This window comes from Eleutherodactylus coqui, chromosome 7 (assembly GCF_035609145.1).
Source record: "Eleutherodactylus coqui strain aEleCoq1 chromosome 7, aEleCoq1.hap1, whole genome shotgun sequence".
NCBI classification, from domain to species: Eukaryota; Metazoa; Chordata; class Amphibia; order Anura; family Eleutherodactylidae; genus Eleutherodactylus; species Eleutherodactylus coqui.
The window spans coordinates 20,012,845-20,035,789 of NC_089843.1; the positions used below are offsets into that span (position 1 = coordinate 20,012,845).

At 48.2% G+C, this 22,945-nt stretch overlaps 2 protein-coding genes across 3 annotated transcripts; both read right to left on the minus strand.

Annotated features, from left to right (window-relative positions):
* Positions 1 to 6,269: 6,269 nt before the first annotated feature.
* On the minus strand, positions 6,270 to 6,929 carry LOC136573286 (probable N-acetyltransferase camello). The gene has a single exon (XM_066574586.1). The coding sequence runs from the start codon at positions 6,927 to 6,929 to the stop codon at positions 6,270 to 6,272; it is 660 nt and encodes a 219-aa protein (XP_066430683.1).
* A 5,797-nt stretch (positions 6,930 to 12,726) lies between these two features.
* On the minus strand, positions 12,727 to 20,022 carry LOC136573287 (probable N-acetyltransferase camello). Of its 2 annotated transcripts, none has more exons than XM_066574587.1 (2): positions 19,978 to 20,022; positions 12,727 to 13,771 (listed from the first exon to the last, which is right to left on the minus strand). In XM_066574587.1, exon 2 carries the CDS (start codon positions 13,741 to 13,743, stop codon positions 13,084 to 13,086), a length of 660 nt encoding a protein of 219 aa, XP_066430684.1. In that variant the 5' UTR covers positions 13,744 to 13,771; positions 19,978 to 20,022; the 3' UTR covers positions 12,727 to 13,083. The 2 variants fall into 2 exon arrangements, with proteins under 2 accessions (XP_066430684.1, XP_066430685.1); XM_066574588.1 differs by having other exon boundaries at positions 19,956 to 20,005.
* Positions 20,023 to 22,945: the final 2,923 nt, after the last annotated feature.

The window sequence follows — 22,945 nt, forward strand, 5'->3', positions numbered from 1 at the left end:
TTTTATATTTTTTTTTATGTCCCTATACAGAACTTGAACCAGAAAAGCTCTGATCACTATGATACTGTATTAGGCCCAGTGCCCACGGCCGTGACAGGCTCCACAAGCAGAATTCCGCAGCAGAGTCCGTTACAGCCCCCCCCCCCCCCAGAGACCCCATACTCGCCTCCGGATCCGCTGCCCGACGTCCCGCGCCGGCGCACGTTGGTGGGCAGGGAAGCGTTTTTACGCTATCTTTCGCAATGCTACAGTGAATATAGCGTGACGGACGGCTTCCATTGACTGCAATAGAAGCCATCTGCGCGTACATCCACGGCAAATAGAACATGCCACGGGGGATTACGGGTTATTTCACGGGGCGGAATTCCACGGTGGAATTCCGCACCGTGAGCATTGCACTGTTAGGTTCAATGGAACCTAATAGCTGCGGGGCAACGGCGCAGATTTCCGCCTCGTGACAAGCGGCAGAAATCCGCCCGTGGGAGTTAGGCCTTACAGTACTTCTGTATCGCTTACAGTAATGATCACAGGCTATGGCAGGCCGGGACACTATTGTCATGCGCCCAATCGCCATGACAACCCATCAGCCCGATTACACAGCAGAGAGACATTTGCATCACAGGGGGAGCGCGCAATTCAGGATCTACATTGATCACGGCAGTAAGGGGTTAACAGTGGGGATCAGTGCTCTCACCGACCCACACTGTTGCAATGGGAGGCTGGCCGTCAGTCGGGGCGGCTCTCTGAGTCTGCACTGTTTTTTTAAATTTTCAGTCACAATTAGAGATGAGCGAGCACGCTCGGATAAAGCAGTTACTCAAGCGAGCATCGCTCTTCTCGAGTAACTGCTTACTGTTCAGGGGGGCAGCGGGGGTGAGCGGGGGACAGTGTGTGGTAGCGGGGGGGGGGGGGCGAGAGAGAGAGATCTCTCTCTCCCCCCTCCGCTACACCCCACCGCCCCCCGCTCACCCCCGCCGCCCCCCTGAGCAGTAAGCAATTACTCAAAAGGGCGATGCTCGCTTTAGTAACTGCTTTTTCCGAGCGTGCTCGCTCATCTCTAGTCACAATCTATATTTTAGAAAAGACATCCTAAACTCCTGCACCCTTCCCGCTGACCGCAGAGCCTACAGCTAGTCGGACGCTCCCTGATCTGTAGGGACACCGCAGCAGTCGTCTGACTAAGGCTTCCTATACGGGCGGGCGCGATATCGGGCCGAGAAACCCGTGCGTTCCCACGCCGATGCCAGTCGCTTTTCTAGCAAAAAACTCCCCCCTCACCCCTGTGTAGCAGCGCTCCTCCGACGCGGCGGTCAGGCGGGTTAGAGGATCGGTAAGAGTGTGTCATTGCTTTCGTGGTAAACCTGCTGTGCGCATGGTACGCCGCGCCGCGTGTCCTACTGTCCTATTGACAGCAATTGGCGATGCGAGGAACATGAAGAGATCTGCATCGGGGCGGGAAAACATCGCAGGGACTCCACGCAAAAGAATAGGGCTCATGTTTGCGCCAGATTTGTGCGTCTCACCGCACACAAATCTCAAGTAAGTTTCTCGGCCGTGTGAAGCCGCCTAATCCAGACCCCCACAACCTGGCAGCAGATCGGGCCAAAACAAAGGCCGGCGAACCTCTTGGGGCCGCAGAGAGGTTTTTAGCGACTCACATTGTCAGTAAGCAAATAAAAATCTGTCTATTCTGCAATCTAGTGATTAACCCCTTAATGCCACAGAACGGGAGGTTACATCATGGCAGTGTGGTACTGGATGGCGCGGGTTATGAAGTGAGCCCGTGCCATCCGGCAGCAGGAGCCGTCTGCTACCGATAGCCGGCCTTCCGCTGCAACAGCTGGGGTATGTAAGGACAGCGACCCTCCATTGTTAACTCCCTGCGAGCCACGATCTATGTAGATTGCAGCATGTAAATGGTTCACAGAGGAAGGGTGCTCCCTCTGCGATGTCATCAAACCCCCAGGATGTGATCGCTGAGGGACGACGGGTCACCATGGCAACAGGACACCCGCTACTGGCGTCCTACTTTGCAGTTGTCTATGATCGCTAATACAAGGGGTAATGCTTTGTCATAGCTGCTATGGTACAAATCCCCTAATTGTATAAAAAATTTAACAAAGCACCCCACATGTTATCATCGTGTCCGTAATGATCTGTACTATGAACTGAGCGCACTATTAATCCAGCATCGCAAAAAACGTAAAATAAGGAGGCAAAATTCTTACTTTGTTCGTTTTACCTGTCAAAAAGAGCAATAAAAGTGATCAGAAAAGCCATATGTACCCCAAAATGGCACAAATAAAAACTACAGCTTGTGACGCAAAAAACAAGTCCTGACAGAGCGCCGTCTGTGGAACAATAAAACAGTTCTGGGTCTTTGGATGCAGCCAGGGAAACAGAAGTAACATTTCAAAAGAAAAGGAATATTATTAAAAAATTATTTTATAAAAAAAAGTGATATTTTTGGTCTCGTTGTAAGCGTACCGAGCCGCAGAAAAAAGGCATTGTGTCATTTATGCTGCATGATTAACGCTGTAAAAAAAACTAATAATAAACTATGGCAGAATTGATGCGTTTTCTCTCCAGTTCTAAAATATATTATTATGCACCCAAAATGGTACCAATGACAAGTACGGCTCGCCACACAAAAAACAAGCCTCATGCGGCCGTGGGGGCAGAAAAATACAAAAAAAACTAAAATCACGCAAAAATTGAGTCCTCAATGCCAAAATAGGTCCGTGAAAACGGATGGCCAATAAACGCTACTGTGTAATGCACGGAGCGACGTATATGTCGTTGGGCGGGGGGGCGGGGAGAGACAGCATAGCTGTCGTCTCCTTTCCTCCCCCTCACCGTCTCTCTGCAAGGGGAGGAGGCGGGACGGGGCGGGGGCTAGTGTGCTGAGCTCCCGCCCCTTGCTGCTGTTTGCAACGGGAAGGGTGAGGCGGGGGCGGGTCTTAGCTCCGCCCCCATCCTGCCCCTGCCATTGCAAACAGTGGCAAGGGGTGGAAAGGAGAAGAGAGGGGCGGCAGAGTGTAGTAGTCACGCTGCTAAACTCCCTCCCACCTCGCTTCTCCTGCAGCTGTCATTGGCTCCCATAGGAGTCTCTGCAGCTGCCGCCTCCGATGTGAGGCCACCCGACTATATGCCTTTACGCTGCGGAGACACGCCCCTGTGCACTGAGGCATTGTAAACCAATGCATCAGGGGGCAGCGTATATCGGCCGGTGTGTGAAAACCTGGCCCATATACACGGCTGTGTGAATAAGCCCTACTGCTGTAGTAACCTACTCATACCTGCTATATAGATAACATAAAGTATATACCATGTTTCTCAGAAAATAAGACAGTGTCTTATATTCATTTTTGTTCAAAAAGGTTTAACTTTTTCACATGTACATTGGACACTATTTAAATTGACTTTTTAAATTAACTGTTAGTAGGGCTTAATTTTGGAGTAGGGCTTATATTTCAAGCATCCTCAAAAAGCCTGAAAAATCATTTTGCATCCTCAAAAATTCTGGAAAATCATACTATGTCTTATTTTCAGGGAAAGAGGGTAGTAAGTAGCTGTATAGTATAGCATAAACCTACTACAAGACTCTGCGCACCGCCACCCCCAGGGCCTTCTCTGAACATAATGATAGTCACATGACCGGCAGCGCAGCTGGTCACATGACGGTCTTTAGTAAAGTCATCACTACTGCTGCCCTAAATGTTACAGCTAGCAGCTGGTATAGTTTAGGGCACTGCTAACGTGACATGACTATAATCATATCACCGTCCACGGAGCGCAGAAAGTCCTCGGCCACGCCACACGTGGTCCGCAGCCTGTATGCTGTGCAGGATCACACTGACAGGTAACGCCTATATAAGGTGATCAGATTCTCCCAGGGTCAAAGGGGTGTGGTCAGGGGCGGGGCTTATCACGACCCATGATTTTACAAAATGCACAGGGCCATTTCAAAAAAGACAGGGAACAAGTCACATGGCATATCCGCATCCAATAAACACTCAATATCCGTACCATTGGTGCAGAATTAGTCTGGAAATCAGCCATGTGTCTGCAGCTGATTTATACTATGTGGCGCTCCCCCTCACCTCCTCCAAGGGCTTCCCGCTCCCCGGTTAATGGTTCCCAGTGGCCTGTAGTCACCTCACCTGACCAGCATCACCTGACCAGCGGCACGGCACCTGACCAGCATCACCTGACCAGCGGCGCCGCACCTGACCAGCACCACCTGACCAGCATCGCCGCACCTGATGAGCATCACCTGACCAGCAGCACGGCACCTGACCAGCATCACCTGACCAGCGGCACGGCACCTGACCAGCATCACCTGACCAGCGGCACGGCACCTGACCAGCATCACCTGACCAGCGGCGCTGCACCTGACCAGCATCACCGCACCTGACAAGCATCACCTGACCAGCGGCACGGCACCTGACCAGCATCACCTGACCAGCGGCACGGCACCTGACCAGCATCACCTGGCCAGCATCACCGCACCTGACCAGCATCACCTGACCAGGCCACTGGGAACCGGAAGCCGGGGAGAGCTAACAGCAGAAAGCCCTCAGAGGAGGTGAGGGGGAGCGGTGCATAGAATGACATCAGCTGCAAATACGCAGCTGATTTCCAGTCAAAATGGTTTTGGATGCGGCAATGTTGCCGAATTTGCAGCAGAAATTTCTATTGTGGACATTCCGCAGCATTTCCGTCACATGTAAACATACCCTAAGTCAGCATGAGGAATGCTGCCATGTGCAGAGCGGCCTCAGTAGTAATAATGACCCCCACAGTGGCCTCCGTAGTAAGAGTGATCTCTATATCTGCCATAGTAATAATAGTGACCCCCTAAGTGGCCTCAGTCATAACAGTGACCCCCACAGTGGCCCCAGTAGTAAAAGTGACCCCTATATCTGCCATAGTAATAACAGTGACCCCCACAGTGGCCCGAGTCATAACAGTGACCCCCACAGTGCCCCCCGTAGTAATAGTGACCCCTATATCTGCTATAGTAATAATAGTGACCCCCACAGTGGCCTCAGTCATAAGTGACCCCCACAGAGGCCCCAGTAGTAATAGCGTCCCCTATATTAGCCCCAGTACTAATAGTGTCCCCTGTATTGGTAATAGTGTCCCCTATATTGGCCCCAGTATTAATAGTGACCCCCACAGTAGCCCCCCTGAGACCAATGTACTACCTCCTCCTCATCTTCTTAGCGCTGCTGCGGGCAGAAGTGTCTGTGCCTGCAGTAGCGCCTCCTTATTTCTCCTCTCCTTCTGCGGAACCAAGGAGAAGAGGTCAGGGAAGGAGGAACCCGGATGCACACACTGCCATTAGTGTGTGCATCCGGCCAAAATGCCAGTGAGTGATTCCCAGCCAGAGAGCGTTGGCACCCCAGCTAGTAATGACTTTAATGGTGACCGACGGCACGAAAATTGGACAAAAGCTGGACAGATGTCCTGAAAGAGGCACATATGGCTGTCCTGCAAAATGACCCCTGCAAGTCACAGATCATGTCTAGAACAGTATCCCATACAAGTCAACGGGCCCCTCCTGTCCATTGTGTGAATGGCCCATGAGGCTGCTGTAGAGCAGATCTCTAAATGCTGTTGAAGGACTATACCAACAAGCATTTGTCTTATTAATTAAAGCCAGATAAATAAACAGATTAAATTTTTATAATGTTTTATTATGTCAGCTCTCAGTGTAATCCTGTGATGATTGGGCCGATTAGGCTTTTACACGGGCCGGTCAGTCGTTCAGATTCCGGCATCCAACAGGAATCCAAACAAATATCGTTCAGTGTAAAGGCTGCTCTGAGTGAACGATGAATAAAAATTAGCTTCGTGTTCGTCGTTCAGTTTCTGTATGCATCATCCCATGTGAACAGGCAGATCTCACTTATGAATGACTGCCTGTTTACTGTGACTGGAGCCGGGCGGGCCAGAATGGTTCCCTGTCCGCTTCGCCTCCAGTCACTACTGATGATCGTTCCGGAACGATTCACTGGGATGACCTGTCAGGGGTCTGAATCCTAACCATAGATGGGGGTAATGATGACCATCCTATCATACTTTAGCTTCTATTCTGAGCTGTATGGCTCAGGATGGTCTTCTCTGCCTCATCTATGAAAAGGATTTATAGATGGGACAGACTTCAGTAGGACCACAGAAGCGGTGGATTTATAGTTTTGGGCAGGAGCCCATCTATCTCATTCTCTGGATCCATCGGTGATGATGACATGGAGCAACACAAGTTATGTCTGTATATCATACGAGTAATAGGTAATAGAAGCTTTTGCCAGTCTTCCAAAGAAATTTGAGATCTTTTTGGATCTCGTTTTCCTGAACCCCATGTTCAGATAGAGCTTATGGGCAGCGTGTTGTATGGTTGATGTATTTAAAGTCACATGTTTGTATCCACGATGACGGGCAAAGTCAACGACGTGCCTGCAGAGAGTTGTAGCGATCCCCTTGTGCTGATGGTCCTTGGCCACAGACAAACGTCTCAACACCACATCATAACAGGAACCTTGCACAGGTTGGACACCCACCATGCCAACAACCTGACCATTGGTCTCTGCCACCCAGAAGCAGGCGTTCTGCCTCAGCATGTAGGACTCTTCTATGTTCTGCAAGTCCTTCTTGTGGGCTTTGTTTATAACGTTTTGAAAGACCAATATGAGGAGCAGACGACCGCCGGCCAAAAGAGCCACGACACCCAATGAAGACATGAAGAGGGATCTGAAAACCAAGTAGAAAGTGATGAAGGACGCGAGGATTATCAGGTGAACTCGACAAAGCCTCAACAGGTACTTGCAGGTACTGGGAAGATAGTCCACCATCCCTCGGGCAAACAACGCTCGAACTGCATCATAGTCTCTGCTCTCATAAGTTCTTATGAGGACGTCCGCCATCATCTGCTCCTTGGACAACAAAAGCTGGAATAATATACATAGATAACAATCAATAGAATGAATGCATGATGGATCAGGGACCACGAGGAGGGATCTACAGGAGCAGCAAGGCAAACAATACAGTACACAGTAGTGGAACTTATAAAAAGATCACCAAACCGATCTAGGACTGAGGCAGCTGACTACTGTCAATCACATGGAGCAGGAGGACTTACATCTACGGGGTGACCACTGCCAACCAACCTTTAAGGATAACAATATGCATACAATGAACGGCCCCTTTATTAGACCCCCAGCCCTCTCACAATTGGTGCTTCTCTGTATGGAAATTCTCCCCGTGACCCCGGAGCATTAAAATCACATGACAAGTTTTCCGTGGATCAGTTTCAGTGTGAATTCACATTAGATCGGAGATTCCAGCGATCTGAGGGATTTTCAACGAGGCTGGTCATCGGTGTGTAGTGACGCAGTACTTCATCCTGGTCCCCTCCATAAATGTCATACATGTATGTGGATGCTCTGTGCAAAGCTGTTATGTCATATCCAGTGTGTGTGTTGCACAGCTGCGGTGCTTGAAAGGTTAACGTTAATAAAATCCAAAACCTGCATGTAAATGTATGAAGTTTGTCATGTCAGAGAGATTATAAATGTGAGTGATTGTAGGCGGAAAAGGTCTTCAATCTGTGCTCCATCACGGTTCCACCTAACACAGAGCCACGTGGAGGCACCTTCAGCCTTCTTGTGCTGAAGATGGAAGAGGAGGAGAGGTTTCCCGTGCTGCTTGTAAGCTGGATGTGAATGGAGTGAGCCACCGAGAGGGAGAGCATCTGTAAGTAGCAATTGTCTTCCAAGGCTGTACAGAGGTAATAACTAATTCTCCAATTTTCTTTTGCGGCCATCTAAGATCTGGATCAGCGTGCAGAGGTACGCCCTTTAATTGTCACACCCATGCCTCTCCAAGATGGGGTGGAGGTACTGCAAGATAATAATCTCTGTTCACTCATGTGCATCTTTGAGCCTGTAAGAGCTGTGTGGAGGTACTACGTTCTAAAATCTAGTCATTTTCCTGCTTTCAAGTTTCAAGTAAAGCTTATTGCCATGCTCTAACTGTTCCTAGAGACCTGTGGTACTAAGAACTGTGTGTTGCTGAATTTATTAACCGCCGAGGGTCATACGGGTGTGTGTAGGAACGGTGACGTCATGCGTGACAAGTACAACCCCTGTTATCCTGTTTAGTGGGCATTCCCTATTCTATGGGTGTCCCAGGTGGCCTGCAGTGATACTCTGGCCTTGGCTGCGTGGTCTCTCTCCGGGAAGGAGCATGTTAAGCCAGCACTAGACCCTCCCAGCTCCCCACGTATGTCAGGTGACCGGAGTCTTCCTATGGGATGCTGCAGGTGCTAAGCTAGCCAGGGCTTCACTGCCAACCGCGGGCGTAAGGGGGGGGGGGGGGGGGTATCATGTGTCAGGAACAACTCATCACCTAAAGGGGTTGGAGGAGGATGTCAGGAATCGTTCTGACCAACAGGCTGCACTATCAGCTGACTACAACACTGGAGCTCCAACTAACACGTCTGAACACACAACTCGCCGTTCCTTACACAGATAGGCTATAACAGCAGACGACCAGTTCCTGCGCCATTCTGTACAAGAGAAACATTAAGACGAGACTCCAGGAGGAGCGCAAAACTTGTATCACTGAGCAGCGGAAAAACATCTCCTGGTCAGATGGAGCCAGAGTTCTGTTGCTGATGAGAGGTCAGAATTTGGCACAAGCAGCATAAATCGCTGACCCCTTGCTGTCAGCTGGTCAGAACATGTCAGCACCTCCATCTAATCTGCGGCAACTACAAGAAGCTTCCTGTCCGCAGGGGCCGGTATTCCTGCAGAAGGATTTCAGCCCCTGATGGAATCTGCACTATAATGATCTGCTGCGGTTCTGAACACCAAAGGACTCCAACGCTACAAGATGGGGATAGTAAAGGGTCCATTCCTTGTACATACAGAGCGCAGCGCCTCCGGTCTGTCATCCAGTGCAGTCAGGACATTTGCCGTTCTTTATCCTGGATGTGATAACGCAGGTTTTATCACCTGGAACTCCATATCTCACAAGAAAAATGAGCAAAGTACTCGCCCTCCAAGCTCACCTCAGTATAAAGATCTCAGATGACACAGTCTGTAGTGTAACACTTAGAACATTACTACTAGCTCTATGAAACCACCAATGCTTTACACTGCAGTTCTGCTCTATTTGGGCACTGCTATGATCAATAACTCCACAGGAGTTTGAAGCCATCTGAAATTCTCTCTCTGTCCTATTGCAGGCTCAGGCTAATACTGTTTTCCACATGCTTTACAGTGCAGCTCTGCTTTTTCACATAGGCTCGACAGAGGGAGGGGCCTAAATAAGGGGAGGGGCCTCAATGGGGAAGGGGGGGGGGTAGACAGAATAAGTAGGGGGTATTTCTAACAGAACTACTCTATAAAGCCCTGCCCTGGTGTCCCAGAGGATGATGCACCTCTTATGTACTCCTACATGGTAACATATAGCAGAAGAGCCGGGCAGCCCAGTTTTTGTCCTTTTCCTTCCCACTATCAGGATGGGACCGCGCCTTTTGCTCCCCAGAGAGGGCAGAGTCCGGGGGATTATGAGACCCACCTGCAGTCTTGGTGACCGTCTTCTCCTGACTCGTCCTCGGGAAGAGTCCCCGTGTGCTCCTTATCATAGTGACCTCCTGACCCCGCCGAGCGTCGCTGGCTCCGCCTCCGCTGCCGGGGAAAGCAATAAAGCCTCATCTATTGATATGAAAGGTCGGGAGATATAATACCTGAGGCAGCGAAGAAGGCGCATCGCAGTGTCTCCACGGCTCCTGGAAGTCACAGGGTTAAAGTAGTTTCTTTGGGACTTGGATGTTGATGACTGATCTTTAGGATTGACCATCCATATCAGATCGTGGGGCTCCGACTACCGACACCCAGAGGCGTAACCTGAAGCTTCTGGGCCCCAATGCAAAACCTGTATCAGGGCCCCCAACTATAATGCTTTATTCATAGTACTGGGCTCCCTATAAAGCGAAGAGAGGCCTTATGGGCCCCTAAGGCTCCTGGGCCCGGGTGCAACCGCATCCCCTATAGTTACGCCCCTGCCGACACCCCTGGTCACCTATTGTGTGTTTGAAGGGGCCGAAGTGCTCGGGCGAATACCGCGGCCTCTTTCTGGGGTCTGTAATGTCAGGTTCGTTGGTCACATGGCCTTTCAGGCGGTCAGTCCCGGCTCAGTGCGCCGGATTAACCGCTTAAAGGCGCAGGCCCTTTTTTTTTTCATTTTCGTTTTTTTCTCCCCCATTTTCAAAAAATGGTAACTCTTATTTTTCTGTTGCCTCGGCTGTCTGAGGGTTTGTTTGTGTTTGACGAGTTGTATTGTTCCATAGTACGAGTTATGCTGGATTTCCACGGGCGTATGCGCATTTACGTGTGCATTTACGCAGCGCAGTTGCGCATCGAGTGTTGCGGTTTTTGCGCACCCCTGCGTTCCTGATTGTACTCTCTGTACATGCAAATTGTAGGCAAAATAACGCGGAGCCGCGGACCCGGCCGCTGAAATGGCAATTAGTGAAATTAGTTCTTCGTTCTATTTCCTTGCGCAAATCAACAGGAAAATAGAATTTGTTCCGTATCTTTTTGCGTGACAGAATGGCTCAGACAAAATACGCGATTGAGAACGAATCCACAGAAATCAGTGGGTTGTATTCCCTGCGCATTGAACACGCAAATATGCGCACAAGTCCGGTCATGTGACTACACTTAATACAGTATAGTTATACCGATTGTAAGTCTTTTTCTTGGAGTTTGGTGACCAAAAAAACGCAATTCTGGAGTTGTTTTTTTTTTGTTCACTATATGGGATAACTAATGGGTTACTTTGATAGATTGGAGTTTTACGGATGCAGCAGCGCCAAACATGATTTTAAAATTATAAATATGGGAAAGGTTTTTTAAAACTTTAATTTTCCCTCATTTTTCCATGAACCTGCGATGGTTGGATCACTCCTGTGGTATAATGCAGTACCATAGGATTGCAGTATACACAAACAGGCAGTGTATCAAGGCGTGCCACAGGCATGGCCTGATAGGCAATCTGCAATGGCAGCCCTGGGAGCCTTCAGAAAGCCCTCGGCTGCCATGGCAATCGAGCAGCAGCCTGTGATCTCATCACAGGACATCTGAGACCCCCGAACTCTGATCGGGGCATTTAAATGCCGCTGAGCATAGATCATCAATACTAAAGTCCTGGAAACCCCTTTAAAGGACGCCTCTCACTGGAAATTTACTGCTGAACTGCTGCCAACTGTGCATTGGTGCTCCGATGGTAAGCAGCATCTATCCACCGGCCCCGCTGCTAATTACATCCAAAGTGCTTGAACCTGCTGATGTGACTTCTCCCCCGGCATCTGTCGGACGTGTATTGAATACAGACACCGGCGGTGGTGGTCTGATTACACAAGTGGTGGTCATGGTGGAGCTAGAGATTGAGGTGAAGTACTTTGTGGTATGGTCACTGCCTAACTGGAGGTACAGGGGCCACTATTACTACTGGAGGCCATTCATACTACTGGAGGCACTGGTACTGCAGCGTCCGAGGAGCGGGCCCACAGCCGAGGAGACAGCAGGGTAGACTGAGGCCTGGGGGTAGCATGGGACCTGTCCAAGTTACTGTGAGGGGAGTTTGGCCGGCTGCACACGGCTGTGACGAACTCCGCCGCGGCGGAGCCCGCTCGGCGCCGGCCAGAGACCCCCAAACTTACCTGCGGATCCGGCGCCCTCGCTCCCGCATGACGCTTCAGCGGGACGCACCGCAGCGTCATGTGACACGCCGGCCATGTCACATGACACGCCCACCGCGTCACATGACGTGGCTGGCCGTGTCATATGACGCGGCGGCGGTAGGCGGGGAAGCGGTTAGCGTGACGGACGGGCTTCCATTGACTGCAATGGAAGCCGTCCGCGCATACACCCGCTGCAAATAGAGCATGCCGCGGGTGTGGACGGGTGATTTCACGGTGCGGAATTCCGTGGTGGAATTCATCACCGTAAGCATTGTGCTATTAGGTTCTATAGAACCTAATAGCTGCGGGCAACGCAGCGGATTTCCGCCGTGAATTACGCGGCAGAAATCAGTCCGTGGGAAGGAGGCCTTTCACAGGAAAAACCTAATCTGTGGTTTATCTTAGGGCCTGCAGCAAAATGGGGCATGCTGGGATTTGTTTTCCAGACCGAAAGGTCCATAAAACAAACTGCATGCTTTAATATATTTGCAGACACCCATGTATCCCTATGGGGGGCTTCATTTGTGGATCTTCCATAAATCACATCCACCCGTGGACATTGGGCCTTAGCCATGTTACAAGGCATGTTAGAAGGTCGAACATTGACTACAAGTAGGTGGCACTGCAGAGGCATACCAAATTTCCCAGGGAGCATTGCATGGCTTATAAGTCTCCTTACACCTACTCCGTGCTCTCCACAAGGAGAAACAGTACTAACTCTTAGTCAAGTGCTGTTACCATCTGTGTATGAGCAATCCTACCTTACTAGATATCAGTGAAGATGGACGGGTCAACGGCCCCAACAATCCGACACATCTACACAGCTCCTGGCATGTTATAAGTGCCCTCACCAGACCCGCTCACTATCTCACCCATCATGGCCCAATCTCGGGCAGCTCTGGCTTTCTCATATATGGCCAGAAGGTTGAGTCGCCCCCATTATAATATTACCGGCTTCTCCACAAACAAGATTATTTTTATTTTAGATGTTTTATTAAGATAATTTATTACATTCTCTACTGTGAAAAATAAAACATTTGCAGTCAGAAGGGTTTCTGATCTCCGGATGTGATGGAGCAATGAGAAGAGGACCAGTTATATGAATTGGTGTTTGGGTTTCCCCACAGAGTTTTTCTCCATACGGAGCATGGTAAATGATATAATGATGGAGAAATGTATTATAACAGGCGATCAGATGACCCACGCCAGCCGCCATATTGTCTATCAGACAAACCGCTCATGTACAAATTTCCTTTGCTCTGCAGACATGACTTGGCCTTGAAGGATTACAGTTGTCCAGTCTGTGATGTGACGGCTCCTCCATCCTACTAATCTTTAATCCGATATTCATAGGTCATAATAGAGAATTTGGCAAACCTTCCGATCAGGGATGGGACGATCCTGAAATCTGTTTTCTGAAAACCTAGTTTTTCATACAATTTCTGAGCAGCCACTTGTATCATTGACGTCTCCAGAGTCAACACCTTGAAGCCACGTTGCCGTGCGAAATCTATACACTTCTGGCAGAGAGCGGCAGCGATTCCCTGGTGCCTCCTGTCCTTAGTCACCGATAGCCTCCTCAGCACCATCACCTCAGTAGAGCGGGGGGCTGGCTGGACTCCCACCATGCCAATGATCCTGCCATTAGACTCAACCACCCAGAAATAAGAGTTGTTGCTTGCCATGTAGGACTCCTCGATGTCAAGTAAGTCTTCTCTCTGACACTTGTCCACATACTGGTGGTACTCGGAGGTCAACAAGCGCCGTCCTGCGGTGAACACAACGGCCAGACTTACTAGAGAGAGCAAGTAGGACCGGGATATTAAGAGCAGGGTGATGAATGATATGAAAAGTACAAACTGGGCCCGGGGAAGCTTCAGCAAGTAAGCACAGGTAGCCGGTATGTGCTCCAGCATGCCTTCCGCAAACAGCATACGGACGGCATTGTAGTCCCTGTTCTTGTACACCCGTATGGTGTAGTCAGCCATGGTCCCTCAGGTCTGTATGCAGACGTACCTGCAGAGACACAAGACAAGTATAAGTATGTGATAACCTCAGGTGCATGCATCTTGGAAATATCCAATGCTTATATCTGTGGAAGAGAACATGGACAAAGAGGAGGCAGAGAGAAAGGAGAAGAAATGTCAGAGGAGAAAGAGAGAAAGGAAAAGAAGAAGAAGAGGAAGAAGAGAAGAGAAAAAAATAAAGGAGAAGAGGAAGAAGAGACAGAAAGGAGAAGAAGATAAGAAAGTAGAAAAGTGTAAAAGCAGGAAGAAGAAGAAAAGACAAGAAACAGAGAAAGGAGAAGAGGAGAGAGAAAAGAGGAGAAGAACAGACACACCACAAAAAGAGAAAGGAGACAAGGAAGTGATGAGGAGAAAGAGAGAAGAAGGAAAGAGAGTAAAAGAGAAAGGAAAAGAAGAGGAGTGAGCAAGAAGGGAGAATAAGTAGAGAATGAGAGACAGAGAAAGGAGAAGAAGAAGAGACAGAGGAGAAAGAGGGAAGAAAGAAGTGAAAGAACGAGAAAGAAGATGAAAAGAGTGAAGGCAGAAGAATAGAGGAGAGAGAAAGGAGAAAAAAGATGAGAAAGTGGGAAACTGGAAGAAAAGAAGAGGAGAGAAGAAAAGGAAGAAGAGAAAGCAGTAGAATTGAAGAGGAGAAAATGGAGAAGAAAAAATATGAGAAAGAAGAAAATCAGAGAGAATGGAGAGGTGAGAGAGAAAGAAGAAGAAAAAAAGAAGAGTATGGCGGGGCTCACACGAGCGTGTTGTAAAACACTTTCTCCCCCGGCCTGTCACCAAATATACCTGTAGAGTTCGGTTACGCACATCATTTATGACCCAGAATGCCATTTTTTTGCCGCAGACATATTTACTGCAAGATTATTTTTTTAAATTTGTCAGAAACCAATCAAATACTCGTAGAGATAAGCGGCGCCTGATAGAGCAACCTCCCAGCAAATCAGATTGATACGGCACAGTATGGAGGGACGGTGCGGTCTGCCAAAGCAAAATGTAAAGAACTGTCAACACGCGTGCGGACCCATAATATCCAACAAGGCGGAGCACACCAGTCAGTTGTTTGAAGCAGGCACGGACTGTCCTATTGATGACCGTATCACAGGTAAGGCTTAGGCCATGAATGTGTGGGCAGTCTGTGTATGATCCTGTATATATGATCTGTGAGGGGAGATGGAATTAAAACTTTTTTTTACACTTCTTTTAACTTTTACATGATTGCTGTTATCCATTGGATAACGGTGATCATGTGACCGGGAAGCGCGTACAGCGGCTACCTGTGACATCTCCCTGCTCTCAGCTACTCCTACTAGCCGGGAGCAGGGACATTTTAAATTTACCAGACCCCCCCCCCCCCCCCCCCCCCCCCGGCCTTCTGCGCATGCGCCTGATGTTTTACATCTGGGGTGCATGTGCAGAGTACGGCGTCAGGTCCTGGAAGCACCAGAATGCCGCAGGACGACGCAGAGGATGGAGGGGAGTAGTTTCAGCTCCCCTCATGGATCCGATCCATGGGGGGAAGGTGAAACCTTAACAACTCTTTATTTACTTTCATGCGATCGCTGTCATCCATTGGATAACGCTGATCACATGACCGGGGTGCACATATCGTGGCCCTCCATGACAGCTCCAGGTTGTCGGGTACCTCCAACAGCCAACAGCATGGAGCTGTCACACCGAGAGCCCCGCGACATTAATCCCCAGAGCGAGCGTGTTCTTACGCCCCCTGAGGATTAAAGCCCACTAAGCCAGGATGTAAAAAGACAATGAGGCGGTCACTAAGGGGTTAAGGGCTTAGGAACAATGTATGTGGGGACAAAACTACATTTCCCATAAACCCCAGGGAGTGAGACAGGAAGTGTGAGTCACCCCGAGGGCCAAGAGAGTGTCCCTGCCAGCTGCGCCCGAGGGCCAAGAGAGCGCCCCTGCCAGCTGCGGGTAGGGAAAAGCACAGTCTGAGGTAAAACTTGTGGAGAAATGTGAGCTGGCAGCTCCGTGTGGCCCCCAGGGCCCCCTGCTGGCTACAGCTGGAAGGAGAGGTAGAAGGCGCTGTGTAAAGGCTCTGCTCCGCCAGGCACAGTCACGGCCAGGAGGGGAGGCAGCAGAGGGTGCCACGTTGGTGAGGCCTCCACCCCTCAGTGAGGTCACTGCGATGCAGGTATGGCCCCCCGTTAGGGAGCAGGGTAGGTCTAGGCCTCGCCTCCTCCCAGGGGCCTGGGGGATGTTGGCGCACTATAAACGGTCTCAGAGCTGCGCCACGGCCCCGGCAGGCAGACGTACAGGCTTTTTTGTCTTGTTCTAGTAATGGTGCGGCCATTCTTACATCGTTCTTCTTGAACCATTCTTAGGCCGGTCTCACACGAATGGCTTTCTATTGCAGATCCCGCAGTCGGCGTTCGCACGCAGGATCCGCAGCTAATGGCGGGCATTGAAAAGCAGGTGAAAACCACTTTTTCCTTCACACTTGCAGAAACAAATTGCGTATTCCGCGAGAGGAGGACAAATCGCTGCATGCTCTATTTTGCTGCGGACCTTCTGGCCATCCACAATTGACATTGAAGATGATCCGCGGATACATGTGGCATCGCCTGGTAACGGCGCGGGTAATACAAGTATTTAGAAAACCAATCTGTACTGCGCATCAACGATGGCGAGCGTCCGCTGTACAGAAATAGCAGGTACCCCGGGGGAATGCTGCGGGAACACACATGTGGAATCCGGAACGCTCGTGTGCAGCCGGCCTTAAAGTTACCTTATAGCTCCTCGGTATGTAATATACGCTGACAATAACGAACTTATCGCATCTCTGTGGACTTCACATTACTGTAACTGAATGTTCCCCTTAACAAGCTCCAGGAACAGACGGATTACAGCCCGCTCTTTCTAATGGCGCAAAGCAAAATAGAATTCAAGGCGGCCTTTTCGAGTTAGAGGTGTTTAAAAAATGGTAACATTTGCAAAAATTATTTTTTTTAACCAATTTCAGTGGCGGATAAATCAGTAAGTAAGAGAGTACAAAGCATGCGGTGCAGCAGAGCTCTGCCCGCACTGGCCAAATCCAGCTGATTTAAAGGGCTTCTGTTGTTAAAAAAAAAAAGTTCTATACCCCCCCCCCCCCCCCCATTCCTCCCTGACAGTCTTCTTCCCGCACCTTCCCCCTGGCGATCATCTCCTGGATCCTGGTGTCCCCCGGGTCACATCACCTCCTGCCGGCCGATTCTTCTTCCGGTGATGAAGCGTACATTGCCGGCATTCTCCTTCCTGCAGGTCGGTGTGCCCGGGCACTAGTGAGGTAGCGTTCACTGCCCAGCTATTGCCAATATTATATGAACTCTCACGGCGAGTCAGCGCAGTCTCGGTAATAGATCGGCACTCCCTGCTGGGCAGTGAAGGTTACATCACTAGTGACGGGTACACCGACCTGCGGGAAGAAGAATGCCAAGAATGGACGGATCATACCAAGAAGAAGAGGATCGGGCCGGCTTGTGGTGAGGTGACTCGGGGGATTGGAGGAGATCAGCGAGGAGAAGATGCGGTAAGAAGACTGACGGGGGAGGGGGAGGGACGTATTGATTTTTTTTTAAATGACAAAACCCCTTTAAGCTATTTGTTAATATTAAAGGTTCCCAAGCGTGGGGACAACATTAAGCAGCCGCTTTGGGCCTTATTAGCCACCGACCAACGCTGAGGGAGCCCGGCCTGGAACATCATCGAATTCTACACAAAAAGTTGACCAAGTTTCAGAGAGTTCACCTCGGTCAAGAACAGCGGCAACACAAACTTGGATATTTTTCGCAATGACCTGCGAGGGAAGAGCAACTTTTATGAAATGTCTCTGGTGCCTCGACCAAACTATACAGCAAGCTGAGACTCCGCAGGCGGTGGAGGAACATCCTGGAAACATGGCAGCAACATTGAAGGCGGTCGAGCCGGGATCCGCTCCCAAATTAGGCCACTTGACGTGGAATGACGACCACTTCCCAAGAAACGGTTAAACCCTAAAGCCACACTTTTTTATTTGCTCCAGTCCTTATAGATTAGGACCACACGGCGCCACGTCACGTGGGACGTATTAATATGGGTGACGCGAGATGCACACAAGGTTCTCGTGCGCAACTCCCATCGCGGAGCACAAGGACACTCAGTAGTGCGCTACGCCGTGTGCGAGGCATCTCTACGGAGAATCACTGGCGTACGCGAACCCATTCACAGCAATAGGTTCTTTTCTTGTGCAACTTCCGTCCGTATCGCAATGTAAACACGACTGACACGAAGCTCGCAGAGAGTCTAACTTGGATGGATTTTGGTCGTAAGTTATATGTGACTTATTCCAGCATGGACCGCTCCCAGGAAGTCCAGAGCGCCGTTCACACCAATCCACATGCAATTCGCTGTGAAATCCGTGACAATTCAGCGTCCCATTTCCTTCAGATGGGCGCATGTGCTAACACTCCCGCCGCTACGGAGCGTATTGGCGCAAGAACTGTGATTTTAATTTTATTTTTTATAGAATATTCAAATTCTGCGCTCGTGCGCACAAGTTTCTTCGTCCGGTGTAGTAATAACCCGCGAGAATCCTGATAGTGTAAGCACAACCAGTGAAATCAGTGACGACCAGAGACCGCTGTGCGCTCCGTGACTCGGCGCCCTCAGTTGGGTCGCAGTAGGACTTACAAGTTACCACAACCCGCAGATAGCAGATGATCTAACGTCCGGTGTCGTATACAGGGAGAAGGTTATATACACTAGCGTAATAGTCTTATATCCACAGCGTGCCACCGCAGTGAACTGCGCCAAATCTTTACAGTCTGAGAGCCACGAGGTGAGATCTACGTGGACTCATTCTATAATTTACGGCAGTCCCTGGTGTAAATTATATTGAGCCCTTTGGGCTGCGAGAGGCGGGGCCTCATTTTACTAAACCCAGCCTACTTTTAGAAAAGTGATAACCGGGACGCAAAAAAGGATCAAAAAGTCTCAAAAATGGAAACTGATCTAAGCAACAACCTAAATCTCCCCCACGGTCCTTGTCTTAAAATACTACATTTTGTAATTTTGATGCTGACATTTTTTGCCTTTTTGGGGCAAAGTACGCCGCGTCCAGAAGTTCGCTTCATGTCGATGGGACATTGGCCCTTATATATGGATATTGGCACATATCGCGCCACGTCATTATAGAGCTTGACAGCCATAACTCCCGCCACCTCTCCAGAATGTCGCACAAACGTGCAAATCTGGCACAATTTACACCGCAACAAAAATAGGAAAGCTGCACCAAAAATGCGCCAATTTTCACATTCCGTGCTGCGTGCGCCAACTTGTATTCTGAAATGTTCTGCATCACAAATTAAATTCTGCTTTATGTACAAATATAAAAAATAGTCAGCAGTCTAATTACTGATTTTAATGCATAAATGGGGGAAAAACGTGAAAACCCACCCTCTTCATGTAGTTTATTGTGCTCCGCAGAGTACGCCAATCCCTTCACTGCGGGCGCCAGAATCGCCCCGCTTCAGGAATAGGTTTAGCTCCAAACACTTTATTCTGCATCATCTACTGATACAAAATAATTAGTCAACATTTAAAATAACAATCAAAAATGGGGGCAAAATCAAGAAAAAAACCAATCTCTTCGTGTTGTTGGATCTGCGTCAAAAATGCACCAAAACGAACGCGCGCTAAAAATCTGCTCCAAATACCCCTTTATTTACCCCAACGTTCATTAGGTTTTATAACACTTCTTAAAGTAAACTGACGAGCGTATCGGACGTTTTTCTTTGTGGTGCCAACTACTTCTATCGCTCCGGGCACCGCGGTTCTGGCAAATCTCTTGTAAACAGTCAGAAATAAGCGCAGCGTGTTTTTCTTGTTTTTGACATTTTTCTGGTGTTTCCCAATAGGCTCCTCTATAGGAAACAAGAGAACAAGAGCCGCCGCCGGCGCGATGGAAACACGTAAAACACACGAATCTCATGTCAGGAAAACCCTGCAAAACCCCTGCGAGCCCGGAGAGGAATGACAGCAAGGGACCGCAGCTGTCACCTGCAGATGGAGGTAGGACAGGCTGCCAGCACCACAGTATACAGAGTATATACACCGCCTGTCTGCAGAGGTACATGGCATATAATGGCTGCAGGCTCAATAATATACAACGTACAACAATAATTACAATGTAACCAAACCTCAGATCCTTCTAGACCTTACCGAGCTCTTCCCAGGATGCCGTCTGTCCTCTACCCACAATCCACTGCACCATGAGCCCCCCCTTATTTCCTCTTATCCAACAGCTGCCGTATAACTGTCCACTAGGGCGGGGAGAATAACACATGCATACTGCGCCACTATCTATATATAAACTACACACATATATACACTACATCAGAGGGATACAAAGAATGACAGCCTCTCCCCATATACTACACACATATATACACTACATCAGAGGGATACAGAGAATGACAGCCTCTCCCCATATACTACACACATATATACACTACATCAGAGGGATACAGAGAATGACAGCCTCTCCTTATATACTACTCACATATATACACTACATCCAGGGGGTACAGAAAATGACAGCCCTCCTCTCATATACAACACACATATATACTACATCAGAGGGATACAGAGAATGACAGCCCTCTCATATACTACACACATATATATACACCACATCAGAGGAATACAAAGAATGACAGCCTCTCCTCATATACTACACACATATATACACTACATCAGAGGGATACAAAGAATGACAGCCTCTCCCCATATACTACACACATATATACACTACATCAGAGGGATACAGAGAATGACAGCCTCTCCCCATATACTACACACATATATACACTACATCAGAGGGATACAGAGAATGACAGCCTCTCCCCATATACTACACACATATATACACTACATCCAGGGGCTACAGAGAATGACAGCCCTCTCCTCATATACTACACACATATATACACTACATCAGAAGGATACAAAGAATGACAGCCCTCTGCTCATATACTACACACATATATACACTACAAGAGGGGGTACAGAGAATGACAGCCTCTCCTCATATACTACACACATATATACACTGCATCCAGGAGATACTGATAATGGCAGCCTCTCCTCATATACTACACACATGTATACACTACATCAGAGGGGTACAGAGAATGAAAGCCCTTCCTCATATACTACACACATATATATATATACACTACATCCAGGGGATACATATAATGACAGCCTCTCCTCATATACTAAACACATATATACACTACATCAGAGGGATACAGAGAATGACAGCCTCTCCCCATATACTACACACATATATACACTACATCAGAGGGATACAGAGAATGACAGCCTCTCCCCATATACTACACACATATATACACTACATCAGAGGGATACAGAGAATGACAGCCTCTCCCCATATACTACACACATATATACACTACATCAGAGGGATACAGAGAATGACAGCCTCTCCTCATATACTACACACATATATACACTACATCAGAGGGATACAGAGAATGACAGCCTCTCCCCATATACTACACACATATATACACTACATCCAGGGGGATACAGAGAATGACAGCCTCTCCCCATATACTACACACATATATACACTACATCAGAGGGATACAGAGAATGACAGCCTCTCCCCATATACTACACACATATATACACTACATCAGAGGGATACAAAGAATGACAGCCTCTCCTCATATACTACACACATATATACACTACATCAGAGGGATACAAAGAATGACAGCCTCTCCCCATATACTACACACATATATACACTACATCAGAGGGATACAAAGAATGACAGCCTCTCCCCATATACTACACACATATATACACTACATCAGAGGGATACAAAGAATGACAGCCTCTCCTCATATACTACACACATATATACACTACATCAGAGGATACAAAGAATGACAGCCTCTCCTCATATACTACACACATATATACACTACATCAGAGGGATACAAAGAATGACAGCCTCTCCTCATATACTACACACATATATACACTACATCAGAGGGATACAAAGAATGACAGCCTCTCCTCATATACTACACACATATATACACTACATCAGAGGGATACAAAGAATGACAGCCTCTCTCCATATACTACACACATATATACACTACATCAGAGGGATACAAAGAATGACAGCCTCTCCTCATATACTACACACATATATACACTACATCAGAGGATACAAAGAATGACAGCCTCTCCTCATATACTACACACATATATACACTACATCAGAGGGATACAAAGAATGACAGCCTCTCCTCATATACTACACACATATATACACTACATCAGAGGGATACAAAGAATGACAGCCTCTCCTCATATACTACAAACATATATACACTACATCAGAGGGATACAAAGAATGACAGCCTCTCTCCATATACTACACACATATATACACTACATCAGAGGGATACAAAGAATGACAGCCTCTCCTCATATACTACACACATATATACACTACATCAGAGGGATACAAAGAATGACAGCCTCTCCTCATATACTACACACATATATACACTACATCAGAGGGATACAAAGAATGACAGCCTCTCCTCATATACTACACACATATATACACTACATCAGAGAGATACAAAGAATGACAGCCTCTCCTCATATACTACACACATATATACACTACATCAGAGGGATACAAAGAATGACAGCCTCTCCTCATATACTACACACATATATACACTACATCAGAGGGATACAAAGAATGACAGCCTCTCCTCATATACTACACACATATATACACTACATCAGAGAGATACAAAGAATGACAGCCTCTCCTCATATACAACACACATAAATACACTACATCAGAGGGATACAAAGAATGATAGCCTCTCCTCATATACTACACACATATATACACTACATCAGAGGGATACAAAGAATGACAGCCTCTCTCCATATACTACACACATATATACACTACATCAGAGGGATACAAAGAATGACAGCCTCTCCCCATATACTACACACATACTGTATATACACTACATCAGAGGGATACAAAGAATGACAGCCTCTCCCCATATACTACACACATATATACACTACATCAGAGGGATACAAAGAATGACAG